The sequence below is a fragment of the Harmonia axyridis genome, chromosome 6 (assembly GCF_914767665.1).
Source record: "Harmonia axyridis chromosome 6, icHarAxyr1.1, whole genome shotgun sequence".
NCBI classification, from domain to species: domain Eukaryota; kingdom Metazoa; phylum Arthropoda; class Insecta; order Coleoptera; family Coccinellidae; genus Harmonia; species Harmonia axyridis.
The window spans coordinates 36,508,276-36,522,104 of NC_059506.1; the positions used below are offsets into that span (position 1 = coordinate 36,508,276).

Genomic DNA, 13,829 nt, shown 5'->3' on the forward strand with positions numbered 1-13,829 from the left:
GTCAATTAAACAAGGATATCATACTATATCAGGAATTCATCCAATAGCAATTGTTGCGTTCAATCATAACAGGCCAATTGAAAAGTCACACATTTTTTTGGCAAAATTCGATTTTATTATTCAACATAGTTGCCTTCGTGGGCGATACAGCGATTATAGCGATCTTCCAACTTTTCGATACCATTTTTGTAATACGATTTGTCTTTCCTTTCAGAATAGGCCTCAGTTTCGGCGATTACTTCTTCATTGGCGCTGAATTTCTTTACAGCGAGCATTCTTCTGAGGTCTGAGAACAGGAAAAATCGCTGGGGACCAGATCTGGCGAATACGTTGGCTGCAGAAGCAATTCGAAGCCCAATTCATGCAATATTGTCATTGTTTTCATTTATTTGTGACATGGCGCATTGTCTTGATGAAACAGCACATTTTTTTCTTCAAATAGGGCCATTTTTAACGATTTCATCCTTCAAACGATCCAATAACGCTATATAATAATCGCTGTTGATGGTCTGGCCCTTCTGGAGGAAATCAATGAATATTATACCTTGCGCATCCCAGAATACTGATACCATAACCTTGCCAGCTGACTGTTGTCTTTTTCCTCGCTTTGGATTCGGTTCATCGTGTGCAGTCCAATCAGCTGACTGTCGATTGGACTCCGGAGTGAAATGATGGAGCCATGTTTCATCCATCGTCACATATCGACGCAAAAATTCAGGTTTATTCCACTAATACCTGTCAAGAACATTCGACATGACAGCTAAACTGACAGATATCCAAACCGAAAACGACAATAACTTCCATAAAAGAACAGGTCTACACCTCCACATTACCGAGATGTGGAAATCCTCTTTGCGTAACCAAGACATCCGAAAATCTGGTTTCATTACCAAGGTTCCAGATTATCTGGAACGCAGCCAGAGCACAATAATGTGCAACATCGTATCGTAAACGATTGCGTTCCGCTTCGTTGAACATAATCACATGATGCTGTGCAATAATAAGTAAATCGTTGTAAGCTAGGAAAACTTTATAATGAAACATATTAACGCAATCTAGTGTTGGGCAATCGAGAAGATGTTCATTGAATAATTTGCGGGTAAATAAGGAGAAACTACTAGGTAACGGGCTTAGGATTGCTCATTGAAGAAGAAGAAAAGTTGATCTCAAGAAGAAAACTTTTCTGGTGGGTATTTGTTTTGAGAAAAATATGTAAGTATACCTTTGTACATTCCAAAAAGTACGCTGGAGAATTATGCAATAGGTTTAAATAAGACAACATTCTATAATAAAAAGTTATGACGCGGCAATGCCAAAAAATACTTACCAACCATTTTTTTTCTGAAGAAATTACCTATTCATTGTAGAAATTATTCACTGTATTCACACTGTATGTCACTGCCTACAACTACCGGTTATAGTGACTTAATTAAACAAAGTGGCGACAATTCGTTCAAATTGAGCCTTAAAATGGCGAATGGGGACCATAGAACTTAAATACAATTGACTGAACTGAACACACGTCAAAATCAAAATTATTGGGCCTGATAGTATTTGATTGTATATAAAAATTTATTTAACTGAAGAATACTACAGTGACTAAATAAAACGGACCTTACATTTTGAATAAATCCCAAAAATCAGGTAAATGAAGAATGTAAACAAAAAGCCGACATATTTAGGCTCAGCCAATCAAAAACGAGACCACGCTTGTCGCCACTGTGGTTTATTAAGTCACTTTAATACCGGTGACACTCTAGAAAAAGTTTACTTCTAAAAGACCTCAATTTCGAGATATTTCGAATTTGATTACCATGGAGAATTTCCTTCGCTGAATCACTATTCATTCTATTCTATGGTTCCTCTCTAGAAGATCCCAAAACCGTGATATTTCGAATTTTGTGGGATGAATTTTGATTTAATAATGTTGTTGGATCAGCGTCAAAATTTGATATTTTGAAGAATTTTCCATGATGAATACTAACCTGCAATCAGTTTTATCCTAACTCCCCTCAAAGCCGAGATATTTGCAGAAAAATTGTCTTTAAATACGTAAAAACTACGATCTGAAAAGCCCCCCAAAAAACGCATACACTATGCTCAAATTCGATCGGACGATTTTTATTGGAAAAATCAAGACAATTTTTGGATGGAACACTGTCTTCTTGTGAAAAAAGATTCGTACAAATCAACCATCAGATAGATAAAACTTATTAATTCAATTATTTCATCTCCCTGATTATACAATACGAATTTTTTTGCATTCTGCAAAGTATTTAGGGATATTAGGCTTTCAAATTGTGTCTCAGTCTAGTATGGCATTTTGGATAGTAACGACTCTGATTTTAGCATTTTGTAACTTTCCTGCCCATTATTGATTTCAAACATTTGTGTTAGTTACTGCCATCTATTGGCGTAGTCAATACACTGCTTTCTATACACAGAAAACTTTTTTCACAAAATAATTTTAATACATCCAGAATTCCGAGAGCAGCGTTTAATTTATGATTTGCAAAAAAAATCTAGTAGAAAAAGTTTTAACCAAATGGAATATTTTTTTAATGTTAGTCTTAGTTCTCATGGTTAGTAATTTTTATTCGGATTTGACAACCCCAGGTCTGAACCCCGCCACTGTTAATCTTTAAAACATTTTTTCGTCTAAATTTTGGAAATAAAAATCCGTATTGCAAAATTTGCAGTTTTTTCTAAATAACTTTATGATAATAATGATTCTACTTCTCTCATTGTTAAGCTAGGTTTTAACTATAAAAGCAAAAGTACATTTGGGACCGAGTTTAGGACTTTTGCTTGAACTGGGAAAATAAATTCGGGAATTCATTGACATAATGAGAAATAATACCCATCTTTTCGGGACCTATTTTCATGAAACAAAAAAAAAATAAAGCGAAATTTTTTTATTAAAACTATTTAATTAATCCAAAAAATTGTAGGTTAAATATTTGTATTCAAAGTACAAACACATTAGAAATTAAATATTAATAACTCTGGATAATTTCTGAACACGATTTAGCAGCAAATCTCCTTGTTTCACGACTGCATTGAACTGAGCGTTCTTCAGATCAGGCCTGTTTGTCTCTACAATACCTCCCACTCTATCAATTTTGCAATGGAGTCGATCAGCAGCAATGAATGTAGACAACTCTCTGAAACATTAAATAAAAATTCAAATCAAACCGCTGTTATTCAAAAATTTGAATAAACTCACTGGTCAATGAAAGCAACAGAAACACCAAAAGCTTCAGCCATATACTGCAAAGTTAGGGATCTGTAGGACTCCAAGAGCTGAGTATAAGCAAGAATTCTCATTTCTCTAACGTAGTAACGATAATGAGCGTTCATGAAGTAATCAAGTCGAAGCACCTCTTCAACTCGAGCTGAAATGTACATAAAATAAGCTGGTTATCTCAAAAATATAACTTTGAGTAAGATGACTTACCTAAATTAGTGAAAAATTCTGCATATTGACAATTGTATAGTGAAAACAAATATTCCTTGACAGAAGGTTCAGAGTGTAGGACTTCCAAAATTTCAGACCCTTTAATAACCTAAAAAGCGATCAATAATAACAAAACTCAATTAAATTTCCTTGAAATGAATTTTATACCTTATCTCTTAGCTGGTTCCTTGGTAAACTGATTACAGAGGTATATACAGCATACCTCACAAATTGCTTGTAGTCCATAAGTTCATATGATGTGAATGTACTAACAGTATCCAAAAATAAAGTAGCAGCAGTTTTGAAATCTCTAACTGCCATACAATAAGCACCTTGATATACTTTCAATCTATTTCTTCTATCCCAATCACCTCCTTCTTCAATCAAACTGCAAATTATAGTATATAAAATATTGTGAAGGAATAAAAGACCTTTAAGCTTACGTTTTAGCTTGATCTATATTTCTGGTGATGAGTTCATGGTCCATGAAAAACAGTCCAAGACGTATCAAATGGAATATTATGTCTAGTCTTTGTCCAAGAGATACTGTCTTGTCATATGTTTTACGGAATGCTGACACTGCACTATCCTTGTCACCGATACGGCTGAAATATTCTGCTTTTTTGAGGTAAGCTTCTCTCACCTCCATCTCACCCAAGTTCTTTTCAGCGTCTTCGATTGCTTCATCCAATTTCTTAATGGCTTCAGCATTTTTTGTTTTCATTGTACTCAGTAATTTGACATCTTTTTTCCAATTGGAATCCTTGCAAATTAATTCATAGAAAGGGGCCATATCTAGATATAAATAAATTCATTAAAGAGTTTAGTTTAACTTTCAAAGCATTCATTTACCGTGTTCTTGTATAGCTTTCAAAAGTTCAGTCTTTACATTTTCTATATCTTTGTAATCGGGGATTGTGAGGAGAAATTTGTATCTGGCCAAGTCCAAATCAGGATTCTTTTCCAATCCTTGGTCTTCCAAATTTTCCATAGGCATTTTGGAGAGTTGTTTTGTGGGACTTCAAAATAACTAGCAAATTACGAATGACTTGACAAACTTAGCTGTCATCGAGGACCGACAACAACATGGGTTATGTTACAATCATAGAATGCAATCTTGACGCATAGAAGTCACACGGGTACGTTCCATATTTGATGCATGTGAAACGTTAAGGTAGATGCTTTTTAAAATTTCTAATATGTAATATTGTAATCTATATATTTGTTTTCAGAATTAAGGTTATAATTCTTCTCTCCAGTAATGACTTGGTTACTTTTTATTTCAGGATGGGTTACAATGGAAGAATGAAACAAAATTCACTGTTTTATTCCTTTATTGAGGACATCTGAAAACGATTCTTAAAAATATTTTGGTATAGGTTCTAAATTGATCCCTCTAAATAATGTATGACATTTCAGGCAAAATTCAAAATAAAAAAATGGTTTACGATTCAAAAATTCACTGGATCTATGGCTATTTACAAATTGAGCAAATTCAAAAGTGTTTAATATCAATATATTTATGACAAATCGAAAATATGACATCAATTACCAGCTTCACAATTTTACTCAGTGCAAAATAGAGGTAGAAGCAGTAGCTTGAAATGGATGTGTGATTTTTTTTGTTGTTTTCAAGCGAGGTTTAGCGATAGATCTGGACAATATTAGGCCGTTTTCTCTACTTCTTCAGGAGGAATGTATATTCAATGGATTTTCTGAAAACATCAAACACTGTCGTTATAACCTACAGGAAGTTAACCTTCAAAATTTTCGGAAAAATATTTTTACAATGGTTTTCTCCATTATATTAAGCCTCAATTCACAATCATCGCTGCTAATATTTGTGCTTTTTTATTATCAGTTCAATATTCAGTCATTCTTGGTTTCAAAGGGTGGAGAAAATGAGGAAAATTAAAATCGACTCTACTTATTCGAATTTCAACAGACCAATATTCGCTATTGTCAAATATTATTCTGATTCTGAGATGTATAAAAACCCTGTGTTGACACTGAGCTCATTTTGTTCGCCTGTCGAAAAATTGAATTAACTTTTTTATAGAGGGCGCTTTATATTTTCCATAGGGGGCGCTCCACATTTTCCATAGAGGGCGCCTTATATTTTTTATAGAGGGCGCTTTATATTTTCCATAGGGGGCGCTCCACATTTTCCATAGAGGGCGCCTTATATTTTCTATAGAGGGCGCTTTACATTTTCCATAACCTCAATGGTGAATATTTCGTACTTTTTATGGAAGTATTGCCCCATAATTAGTAAACAAATTAAAATATGTGCAATTTCGTGGATTTTTTAATATTCCCAGTGGAAATCTTCTTTTCATAATTCATTAGGAAAGTTGAAAGTGTGAGATGAGATTTATGTTAAGACTGATGAATACAGCGATGATTTTCAGATCATTCAAATCAGGACCAATAATTGATTTTTATTATTTTCATCTTGTGTCTTGTTTGATAAATTTTACAAGAAAATTTTATAAAATTTTTTTAGGCAGAATACGATTACAAGCCGCCACTTACCTGAATGTAAGTTTTTCAAAACCTCATTTTCTCAAATTCAAATTTTAATATCCAAAACATTTCCAAAATTTTCCGTTGGTCCTGAGTTGAATATAAGTAGATAATTCAGTATAGTCAGATATACATTTCAGTAAGTTTCTAAGGGGTATGAATGGCAGCAAGACTACGAATCCTCTTCAATACAATCAATTCCAAATCGAGGGAGGTAAGATCCGGTAGTCTTGCAGGTTAGGCACATCTAAGAAAAGGCAGGTTGATATGGATATATCTAGGGAAATAAATTAGTGCTTCAACTAAACTTTACATCGTATAAACACTTAGTATCGTACTAATTGACATATCATTCAGTTATAGAAAGAACGTTATCAAAAATCCAATTGCGGAACCGATAAATGACAGCTCGTTCCCAAACGCGCCCTCTAGCCCAATTTTCCGAAAACCCGAATAAAATCTCTATGATTCGTCGGTCCCGCAATCGCTACGTTGAACATAGAAACAAGATGGTAATCTGTGTTCTCCCACTGTCAGTAGATGCGTTCGAAAGGTATTTGATTTAGAAACTAACATAATATCATAGAGTCGTTCGTATAACCTTGCCGCGGCCATAGAAGACCGACAGCCGTTTTAAGAACTACTGTCATAGAAATGTTCACAATCACAGACATTCGTCGATGTCCAAGCGACACTCGCGATAAACGTCCTTATCGTCCATGAGACTGTCTTGTTTGTGCAGTTGACAGAAGTTCGTGTGATCTATGATCTGGTCCGCGTTCGCCTCTTCTTCTTCTTCTTCCAGCTCCTCGTCCTCTTCCGCCTCGAAGAAAGCCTCGTCGGGCAAAATCTGATGTCACAGATTTATGGAATCGCCGTTCGTCGATCCTTCCAGAGGCCAGTCGCTGTCTGTGGTCGATTCGCGCGAGGATGTGTTCGATGATTCGTTTTCCACCTGGGGAGAACACAGAATTAGCAGTAGTTCTAATGCATCGAGTTTTGACGTTTAACATAGAACACATAAAAAGTTTTTCAATGAGAGGTTTCATTTAGAATATCCAGCTATCTGGGCGGCTGTTACCTTTGAAGCTGTTATATTTGGCATTTGACAAGTAAAGACTACTTCTAACCTCTTATTGAAAAACCCTTTTTCATAACAATGACAAGTTTTTTCAAATAATATTAGTTCTAACGCATCGAATCGTTGACGTTTAACATAGAGTTTCAAATTACCTCTAGGGTGGTGTGCACAGAGTTCATGTTCGGTGGTTTGGGTGTTGGTCAGGCCACTGTGACCACGTAGTTGTCTGGGTCCGGGGACCAACAGTTGTCTGACAGCCAACATCCTATGACGACTGTCACGAGGCCTATGAACAGGGCTAGCATGATGTAGACTTCCGCTTTGCCTGAAAATTCCCAAAATTGAGTAGAGAGCATTGACGAGATAAAGAATTTTTCCGAACATAGAAGAGAGTAAATGTCAAAATGAAGAGGTTAGTCAATCGTCCTGTAAGTTGAACCCATAGAACTTCCTTGAAAAGAATTAAAGAACACTGTTAGATGCGTCACCAAGATTTATACATTTTGGAGATAATTAACAACAAAATCCGGGATTGGTCGTAAGGTGTATTTCAAATTTTAGTAGGTTATAAAATCCTAACGAACCCAAGCAGTAAAAGTCTGCAGTACAAGATATAAATTCACAATGCGATCATATCTAGTAGAAAGAGCAATAAATCTCCTAACAGCTTCGAAAGTTTTTCAATTTTCCTCGTATACACTCGTAATTTACAACTCCGGGAATTCGTACAAACGCTAAACATACCACGGGTGCCCTCGACCATATCATCATTCAGTTTTCATAACACGTTTATGAATAATGTAGCACAGTGCCGAAAATTGAATGCCTGTACGCTGTAAACTCGAACAATCCTCTGGTATTATTTCTAAATTAAACCCGGAATTCGTAACACGTCCTTTTCGTCCAAAAGAACAGCGAACATCGCGTGACCAGCCGTTGTTCTAGAATAGGAGGATTCGTCCCTATATTCTATTAGGTTTAGTCGAAAAAAAATATATATTTTTCCAATAGATGGCTTTAGTTCTCTGCATCTCGCGTTGTATGAGTCCGATCGGGTTTACTAGATGGCGTTAGAAAGATGAGATTTCGTACTACCAAAACTTTTCTGACAGTTTTGTGATTAGTTGACAGTTTGAGAGCACGTCAAACATGAACACTAGCAAAAAAATACGTTACGTTTCAGTTTTTCTTCGATATGGCGAAAATGCTAGCCAGGTGGCTGAAAATGTGAATTGTGTTTGTGGTCCTGATACTGTAACAGCCAATCATGTGCAATTTTGGTTACGTCGATTCAATTCTGGTAATTTCGATGATAGAGATGCACCACGCACTGGTGTGCCAATTGTCGTAAATGTCGATGAAATCATCGACATTGTCGAGTCCGACCATCATGTAAACACTGTTTCGATTGTCCAAGAGCTAAAGATTGCACAAAAACCATTTGGAACCATTTGCATAACGCTGGTTTCAAAAGGAAGCTCGATGTATGGGTACCACACGAGTTGAAGCAAAAAACCTCATTGTCCTAATTAACATCTGCAAATCGCTGCTGAATTGCAACAAAATCGACCCATTTTTGAATCGGTTGGTGACTGGTGATGAAAAGTGGATTACTTACGACAACGTCAAGCAAAAACAGTAGTGGTAGAAACGCGGTGAACCGGCGGAAACGGTGGTCAAGCTAGGATTAACGGCAAGAAAGGTTTTGCTGTGTGTTTGGTGGGATTGGCAGGGAATTATCTACTATGAACTGCTCCCCTACGGCACAACTGTTAACTCAAAACTGTACTGTCAACAATTGGACGGTCTGAAGGAAGTAATCGCCCAGAAGCGGCCAGCTTTGGCCAGTAGGAGAGGAATTGTGCCATAAAAGTGAATTTCCACAATTTGGAAGCGTTGTTTTGTCGCAAAACGATTCATGACGAATTGACAAACCTCACTGGACCGAAATGTCAACACAGTTCGACATTCTCAACTGTCAAACCATAGAAAACAACCATCGAAACTAATTCCAATCGGTCAGATTCGGATAAAATCAGGTTTCTGGTTAAAATCATCTTCGAAGAACCGGAACAGTTCCTAAAAGCGCCGTTGCGTCCATAACGAATTCAACAAGTTGGGCCGTTTCTCATTTTTATGGGCGCAGGTTACGTTCGTACGCGAACGTTCGGCCCAATAACGCGCGTCGAAACGTACGAAAAACAGGGCATTATATCGGGGAAATTCAATAAGGGGAAGTTCTACCGGGTTCTTCCATCGTAAATCCATGGGATATTGACGAGGCTATGCCATCATTTATTGAAACGTTCGGAACTTGGTTGGACCGTATAGATTTGGGAGAGGTGTGATTGATGTTTCGATCTGTGGTTGGAAAATGGACATAACCTACGCGAGGAGATTTGTTACGTACGTAGCTGTCAGAAACGCAGAGAATATTTTTGAGATAAGACCCCCAAGGTTCTCTATTTCTATATATTTAATGAGCAAAGTTGGTAGAACACAGCTAACTTTCTAACGTAGATTGACGGTTACAAAAAAGCAAAGTATGGAACTCAGTGGACGTGTTTACAATCCATAAAACGTGCATCATAGTTCGCAGTCATAGAAGACGAGTAGGAGGCGTTCAGTTGAACTACTAAAATTTAGATTGACATTTTTAACTGTGTCGCCATCTAGACTAGATATAGAATTACGAATAAAGTAATTTTATTGAATAGCAATTCTACTTCAAATAAAATACAGACTACCCCCATTTTCTTGAAATCAAAAGATTGTCGTATTCAGTTATTTATTGAAATTTATTCAACTATGACTGATCCAGGCTTAGCGTCATGACTTTTCTGGGTAGAATTAGGCGCAATTTATCAGTTGGGTATCCAATTAATAGTTTCAGGACAAATCCAGCAGTGGCGCTAGTGGGAATTATAACTCCGAGATTCGTGTTATATACCTTTTCTCAGAATTGGGCCAATTATTTTACAGTAACGTAAAACAAGAAGTTGTCGATTACAAATGATAGAAGGAACGTTATTAATTACAAGAGAAGCTATTTCAATCTATCCATCGTACATAATTGAGGAGAAGTGAAATTACAATTGAGAGATTCGAAAAGCTGTTCTCAAGTCTAATCTTCAACTTTGTTCGATTGAACGTTTTCAATTACTTTGACTTCCCACGCTTCAGTATCCTTTGCAGGTCCATAAATTCCAATTGGAAATCCTCTGTCTCTTAATTATGTACGATAGATTGAAACAGCATCACCTCCTGTTGAGCATATCGTTAATATTCTTCAGTCGATTATTTCTCATCGACACCTTCTTGTCCTACGTCATTGATGACGAGATCGATGTAAGCCTATCGCGTACCCGCGTTGACATAACCTAATAAGGGATTGGAAAGCGAGGAACGAGCAAAAACAAGACGCCTGTCTCTGTAGTGATTTTGCGTGGGTTTTCTTGTTTGACAAATAACGTCATGTATCAGACTCAAGGCTTGTTGGGAAATCGTGTATCCAAGTAACCAATTTTCGGCGTGAACGTACTCAGGGAGATCTCTAAGGGTTGGATTGACGTATGTATGTCACAAGTGGAAGTCGTTGTGCCTGAGAACTTGTGGTTTCGACGATAAGTGGCTTAGATTGTGAGAATCGAGAATAACGTTGATTCACGAAAAAGTTATTATTTCTCTCATGGATTTGGGAATTTATTGCTCTTTAAAATTATAAGGGGGCGGAATATATTATAAAGGGTGTTTTTTTTAGAGCTATAGAACTTGAAATTGCAATAAAACAACGATGGATCATTCGATTGACATGAATTTTATTTATCCGCAAGATAATTTTGTGGCATTACATTTTAAATATGATTTCTGGCATATGACCGCCACGGCTGGCTCGGATGTAGTCCAATCTGGACGTCCGATTTTCGATGACTTTTTCCAACATTTGTTGCCGTATATCGGCAATAACACGGCGAATGTTGTCTTCCGAATGGTCAAGGGTTTGTGGCTTATCTGCATAGACCAATGACTTTACATAGCCCCACAGAAAGTAGTCTAGCGGTGTTAAATCACAAGATCTTGGAGGCCAATTCCCAGGTCCAAAACGTGAAATTAGGCGGTCACCAAACGTGTCTTTCAATAAATCGATTGTGGCACGATCTGTGTGACATGTTGCGCCATCTTGTTGAAACCACAGCTCCTGGACATCATGGTTGTTCCATTCAGGAATGAAAAAGTTAGTAATCATGGCTCTATTCCGATCACTATTGACTGTAATGTTCTGGCCATCATCGTTTTTGAAGAAGTACAGACCAAACAGTCAGTTTTTTTTGGATGTAACGGTGTTTCGACATACACTTGAGGATTAGCTTCACTCCAAATGCGGCAGTTTTGTTTGTTGACGTAGCCATTCAACCAGAAGTGCGCTTCATCGCTAAACAAAATAAAATGGACGTAGTGCGCGATACGTATTCCGCATAGAACCATTATTTTCGAAATGAAATTGCACTATTTGCAAGCGTTGTTCACGCGTGAGTCTATTCATAATGAATTGCCAAACCAAACTGAGAATAAATCACTTGACAGCTGTTAAATCGGTCTTTATCTTGAACAGTAATGCCAACTTAAAGTTATATACCTCGAAAAAAAACACCCGTTTTTGTTTTTGATTTTAGACTTATTTGATAGCTCCTACAGTAATTGTTTATCTATCAGTCAGTTTTTTTGACTTTGTGGCCTTTCGGAAATGTTGAATTAATATGATAGTTATTGTAATGATTTACCTACATGAGGTTAGAGAGTTTATACAGGAAAAGTAGTCCTAAAAAACAAAAAACCTGTTTATAATTATTCCACCGCGCAGATTATATTTTTTATGCTAAGCGAAGCAGTTAATTCAACGAAAAAATGTATCAAAAAAATTTCTGAGCGAAATCTCACCCAGTAGGCCCCGGAGGGATTCGAACCCTCGATCTCCTGTTTACTAGACAGGCGCTTTAACCAACTAAGCCACGGCGCCGTTGTATTCATTGCGCGTATCATTTTAACTAGAGCAGAATACCAACTAACCATAGATTAACATTCTAAACACACAGAAAAACGACACGGCGTACGTAACATCTTCTTCTTCTTCTTCATTCGTTCCTCGTACGCTTTCCCATTCTCCCGCTAGCTATCAATCACGTATCGGAAAGAAGATCTCATCCGGCGCTGGATAAAGGTGTTCCTAGACACGACTTCCGGACAGGCTAAAGCGGACACACAGCAAATTTCCCACGGCGTGCTTGATTCATGACCCCCTCGAACCTTCGGTGCGAAAAAAACGACGTTTCACGACGTCCAAACTGTCGGGAAAAAGATGAACGATGGGCGGCTTATGTAAATACAGGTTAGGTGGGTTTTCGGAGGTGTTCTTTGGCGCACGTGAGTGGAAAGGATAAACGCCGAAAAGCGTCGGACGTTAGAGAATTTATCGGGGACGGTTTACATGAGGAAAATGTTGAGTATACAGACGACACTTCTATTTGTATATTATTAGGTATTAGGGTGTTTTTTTTAGGTGTTTTAGGCCAATTTAAAAGTCCCCGGTCTGATGCACAGATGGCGTGCTAGTATTGAATCCATATGATTTTTAGTTAGTACCAACCTTCAAACGATACGTGTCAAAATTTGACAGCAGTCCGACCATTAGTTTGTGTGATATTGCGTTGTGAGTGTAGATACTTTTGTTATTTGAAAAAAGATGGAAAAAAAGAATTTCGAGTACTGATGAAATAGTACTTTTTGAAGGGAAAAATACAGTTGAATTAAAATCTTGGCTGATGAAGGGTTTCCGGGGTCTGCACCATGAAAATCAATCATCATTGATTGGTATGTTAAGTTTAAACGTGGTGAAATGAGCACCGAAGACGGCAAACGTAGTAGACGCCCAAAAGAGGCTGTCACCGATGAAAAAATCAAAAAAGGCCACAAAATAATTTTGAATTACCGTAAAGCTAAGTTGATCGAGATAGCTGACATTGTGAAGATATCATCTGAACGTGTACGTCATATCATTCACGAATATTTGTACATGAGAAAGCTGTGTGCAAAATGAGTACCGCGCAAGCTCACAATCGATCAAAAGCAACAACGTGTTAATGATTTTGAGCAGTGTTTGAAGCTGTTTAAGTGCAATAGACCTGAATGTTTGCGTCGATATGTCACAATGGATGAAACATGGGTCCATCATTTCACTCCGGAGTCCAATCGACAGTCAGCTGAGTGGAATGGACACGATGAACCGAATCCAAACCGAGGAAAAACACAACAGTCAGCTGGCAAGGTCATAGCATCAGTATTCTGGGATGCGCAAAGTATAATATTCATTGATTACTTCCAAAAGGGCTAGACCATCAACAGTGATTGTTATATAGCGTCATTGGAACGTTTAAAGGATGAAACCGTTGAAAAAGGCCCCATTTGAAGAAAAAAAGTGCTGTTTCTTCAAGACAATGCGCCGTGTCACAAATCAATGAAAACAATAGCAAAATTGCATAAATTGGGCTTCGAATTGCTTCTGCATCCACCGTATTCGCCAGATCTGGTACCCAGCGACTTTTACCTGTTCTGAGACCTGAAAAGAATGCTCGCTGGAAAGAAATTTAGCACCAATGAAGAAGTAATCGCCGAAATTGAGGCCTATTTTGAAGCGAAAGACAAATCGTACTACAAAAATGATATCGAAAAGTTGGAAGATCGCTATAATCGCTGTATCGCCCTCGAAGG

At 37.3% G+C, this 13,829-nt stretch overlaps 2 protein-coding genes and 1 non-coding gene across 4 annotated transcripts in view; all 3 read right to left on the reverse strand.

Moving 5' to 3' along the window:
- Window positions 1-2,902: 2,902 nt before the first annotated feature.
- On the reverse strand, window positions 2,903-4,548 carry LOC123682613 (26S proteasome non-ATPase regulatory subunit 6). The gene is made up of 6 exons (XM_045621346.1): window positions 4,310-4,548; window positions 3,901-4,252; window positions 3,626-3,845; window positions 3,458-3,566; window positions 3,227-3,395; window positions 2,903-3,164 (listed from the first exon to the last, which is right to left on the reverse strand). The coding sequence occupies exons 1-6, from the start codon at window positions 4,452-4,454 to the stop codon at window positions 2,990-2,992; spliced, it is 1,170 nt and encodes a 389-aa protein (XP_045477302.1). The 5' UTR covers window positions 4,455-4,548; the 3' UTR covers window positions 2,903-2,989.
- Window positions 4,549-4,781: 233 nt separating this feature from the next.
- The window catches only part of LOC123683473, an 85,582-nt gene continuing 76,534 nt past the window's right edge, over window positions 4,782-13,829 (reverse strand). The window contains exons 4-5 of one of the 2 annotated variants that reach the window (XM_045622541.1): window positions 7,217-7,389; window positions 4,782-6,938 (exon numbers count right to left, since the gene is read on the reverse strand). In XM_045622541.1, the coding sequence (XP_045478497.1) occupies window positions 6,694-6,938; window positions 7,217-7,389 (418 nt within the window). In that variant the 3' untranslated portion in view covers window positions 4,782-6,693. The remainder of the gene's footprint in view (window positions 6,939-7,216; window positions 7,390-13,829) is intronic. The other variant, XM_045622542.1, reaches the window with a different exon arrangement.
- Trnat-agu lies at window positions 12,008-12,081 on the reverse strand. Its single transcript has one exon. It is a non-coding gene; the product is annotated as a tRNA-Thr (tRNA).